General features: G+C 40.4%; 1 protein-coding gene across 1 annotated transcript; it reads left to right on the top strand.

Annotated features, from left to right (window-relative positions):
• LOC113352551 (uncharacterized mitochondrial protein AtMg00810-like) lies at nt 1-1,171 on the top strand. The gene is made up of 3 exons (XM_026596362.1): nt 1-82; nt 476-525; nt 731-1,171. Exons 1-3 carry the CDS (start codon nt 1-3, stop codon nt 1,169-1,171), a joined length of 573 nt encoding a protein of 190 aa, XP_026452147.1.
• The last annotated feature ends 2,691 nt before the right edge of the window (nt 1,172-3,862 follow it).

Raw genomic sequence — 3,862 nt, 5'->3', positions numbered from 1 at the left:
ATGTCTAATGAACATGAATCCTTAATCACAGCTGCTACTTGGTCTTTGGATAAGCATGTGCCTAGTCATAATATCATAGGATGTAAATGGGTCCTTAAAAATCACAATCATGATGGAACCATAAAAAAATATAAATCTCGTCTTGTCGCGAAGGGTTTTCACCAACAGTTTGGTATTGATTTTGTGCAGACATTTATCCATGTGGACAAACCATCTACAATACGTCTTATATTATCTTTGCCATTTAGTTTTGATTGGTCTATTAATCCATTAGATGTCGCAAATGAGTTTCTACATGATGACCTAGAGGAAACTTTCTACATGGAATAACCGTCTGGTTTTCAGGACCCCGAACACCCTGATTATGTTTGCAGGCTTCACAAGGCGATTTATGGATTAAAGCAAGAGACGCATGCCCGGTATTCCAAACTCAAATATGTATTTTTCTCTCTTGATTTTACTTCTTATTTTGCAGACACTTCACTTTTTGTTCAGAGAAAGGGAAAGCGCCTGACCATTGTTATTGTATATGTCGACGACATTTAGTCACCGGTAATGTCTCTGTTTACATCAAAACCTTAATTTCTGACTTGGCTACACATTTTCCGGTTAAAGATCTCAGTGAACTTCATTATTTCCTTGGTCTGGAAGTTACTAGGAATTCTCATGGTCTGTTTTTACATCAAACCAAATATTCCCTTAATCTCCTTAAAAAAAACTGATATGGTAGGCTAAGCCTTGTTTATCACCTGTTGATGATAATGCTCAGTTGTTACCATCTGATGTCTCTCTGCTTACGAATCCTACTGATTACAGATCCTTAGTGGGGGAAATGTACTATTTAACTTGGACCCGTCCAGAAATATCCTTTGATGTGAACAAAGTATATCAGTTTATGTCTGCACCAACTGATATTCACTTGGTAGCTGCTAAACATATTCTTCGCCATATCAAAGGTACTTTAGATCAACTTTGCTTCACCAACGATTGTTTATCTCTTACTGGCTTCTCAGATGAGGATTGGGATGACGTTTTGTCTGATAGTCATTCTATAAGTGGTTTATGTCTGTATTTTGGTTCGAATCCGGTCTCTTGGTGTGCTAAAAAGCAACCTACATTCTCTCGCTCTTTCACTGAATCTGAGTATCAGGCACTTGTAGTTGCTTCCTAAGAGATTTTTTGGCTTTATCAAATTCTCAAGGACCTCCATTTCTTTCTCAAGAATCCTCCTAGGCTTGGTTGTGACAATATAAGTATTATTTCTCTTGCATCAAACCCTGTTATGCACCGTAAGATGAAGAGTCAGTGGTTTGAATTTCATTATGTACGTGAACTGGTTATGGCTAAGTCTTTGCATGTGCATCGTGCAGCTACCCAGGATCAGCCAATCGACATTTTTACGAAGAGTTTTCATGGACAACGGTTCAGTTTCTCAAGTCAAAGATGAAACTCTATGCTCATTCCATCGTGCAATTGAGGGGGTAATGGCTTAAGTAATTCAGGTGATGTAGATTCTGGTAGTACTTAGTGTTGATACATGAAAATAGTTACCCCTTAGAGGGGATAGGAAGACCGTAAGAGGAGGATATACCTAATATGAAACATAGGGGATTCGGGGACTAGGGCTCAATCCCATTAGAAAGTGTGCATAAGGTAGAAAGCATAAGGAAGGAATTAATAGAAAATGAGAAGGTTGTATTAGAAGGAGTGGCATTAGTAGTAATTAAGGAGGTTTAAGTATATGTGGTATGATGTCACAAAAGGAAGGGATTTTGGGAAAGTCTATAAAAGAAGGTACATAGTACAATGGAAAGTAGGTTCTCTCTCATACCATTCCTAGAAAGTGTTGTCATTAGGTGTGACTAGGACGGGTAGGACTAATCTCATACCCACCCCTCAAAATTTGGCGACCACACCCGAAGGCTCGTTCCTCGCCCAACATGACGCACCAATGAGGCACTAGCACGGGTGCGTTGGACAATCAATAGGCCGATCGAACTATCAACCTTGATGATGTAACAATAGAGGAGGAAAATGAGGATAGAGGGGAGGAAGCGCTAGAGGAGAGGCAAGAACAGCACAGGGAAAGAACACGCAACAAATGATTCGGACACCAAACCCCCCGTCTTTAACTCTATAATACATACAGAAAGAGATGGAGGGACGCGTTCGAAGAAAACAAAAGCTGAAGAAATGGATGGAACAAACAACAACGGCATACCAAGGTATCACCAAAGGATCAGCAAGGAAAATAAGTCCACAACAATGTCACAAGAAGCAGTGGCAAAATACCTAGAGACAAACTACTGCGTGGTAAGGAAAGACGATTACGATTCTATGAATGTCCCTTACCCAGCGAGCATCAACGAATACCAGTACCCATAGGATTACATATCGCAGAAATTCAGAGTATATGACAGATAGAGAAATGCAAGGGAACACCTCATCTGATTCTTTTCAGCAATGAATGACAAGGCCTCTGATGGAAAGTTATGTTTAAAGGAATTCCCCAAGTCACTCACGGGCACGACATTCACTTGGTACGATAACCTAAAAGTGGGGTGTGTAGACTCATGGCACACCATGTCCACCCTTTTTTTAAGGAAATTTTATTTGGCCAAGGGGAAGATTACGTTAATAGACTTGAGCAGATGCATCCGGCGGATAGGAGAAGAAATAGGAAAATATACATCTCCCAATTCCGATGTTCCGACTTGGATTGCCATGAAGACATCAATGAAGAAGCGCTAGTCGAAATTTGCATACGCAAAATGACACCCACCTTTAAGAGGATCATGGTCATAGGATCCAAATCTTAGTTTAGCTGGAAGAGACGGCATAGGATTGTCGGCTGTGTTGAGGAAACACATGCAGATCACGCCTGACATTACACAATTAACACCATATATGAAGCATCACGTAATATAAGACCCAACACCAAAAAATAAAGGAAAGACTCGCTTCAAATTATCAATGGGAACCTAGGGGAAACAGATGGGTGAAACGAGACTTTAACCCACCACCTCCTCTACCATGTAGACGAGAAAAAATAATCGGACTTTTAAAAAAGTGGATAGCAGACAAAAAAATTGAGCTACCTCCAACAGTAGTAGATGTAAACAAAATGGACAAAAGCGCCATTAAGTACTGTCATTATCACCAATGATTAGGCCATCAGACAGTGGAGTTCTTCGCTATCAGAATCATCTTTGACCGCAAACGTATAGCTGGAGAAATTGAAATAGCAGGGCAAGAAATCGAGCACGACCCCTTTCCTCACCGTTGAACCATAAGAAGGCAAGGAGTAAATAAAGCGGGCAGAACTAACGATGGCACGACCAAACCCTCTCTTCTAAATACTTGGTCCGCTAAAAACAGGCAACAATGACCCATAACAAAGGCAAGTTGTACCTTCTCTTTCTGTTCCCTAATAATAATAATAATATACAATAATAAATGGAGGTGTTGCAAAAGGAAAAGTATCGACATTAAGGTTACTAAAGGTTACGGGTTGTGAAAGTGCACCCGGTCGGCTGACATTACAATTACTAAAGGTTATGGGTTGTGAAAATGCATCCGGTTGGCTGATGATTATTGAAGGCTACGGGTTGTAAAAGTGCACCCGGTCGGCTGACAATTACTAAAGGTTATGGGTTGTGAAAGTGGACCCGATCGGCTGACAATTACTGAAGGGTATGGGTTGTGAAAGTGCACCTATTCAACTGACACTACAATTATGAAAAGCTACATGTCGCCGAGAGCACCCGGCCAATCAATATTAAAATTACTAAAAGCTACGAGTCGCTAAGGACTCATGATTAGCGGAAATTACAATGAACTTTATCTGAACTCCTAAACAATC

The sequence above is a fragment of the Papaver somniferum genome, chromosome 2, assembly GCF_003573695.1.
Source record: "Papaver somniferum cultivar HN1 chromosome 2, ASM357369v1, whole genome shotgun sequence".
NCBI classification, from domain to species: Eukaryota; Viridiplantae; Streptophyta; class Magnoliopsida; order Ranunculales; family Papaveraceae; genus Papaver; species Papaver somniferum.
This window is presented reverse-complemented; position numbering and strand designations above follow the sequence as displayed.

Coding starts and splice junctions, on each gene's coding strand:
- LOC113352551 (XM_026596362.1), top strand. CDS start 1: ATGTCTAATGAACATGAATCCTTAATCACAGCTGCTACTTGGTCTTTG. Junction 83..475: donor TAGTCATAATATCATAGGAT/GTAAATGGGTCC, acceptor CTTATTTTGCAG/ACACTTCACTTTTTGTTCAG. Junction 526..730: donor AGCGCCTGACCATTGTTATT/GTATATGTCGAC, acceptor CTGATATGGTAG/GCTAAGCCTTGTTTATCACC.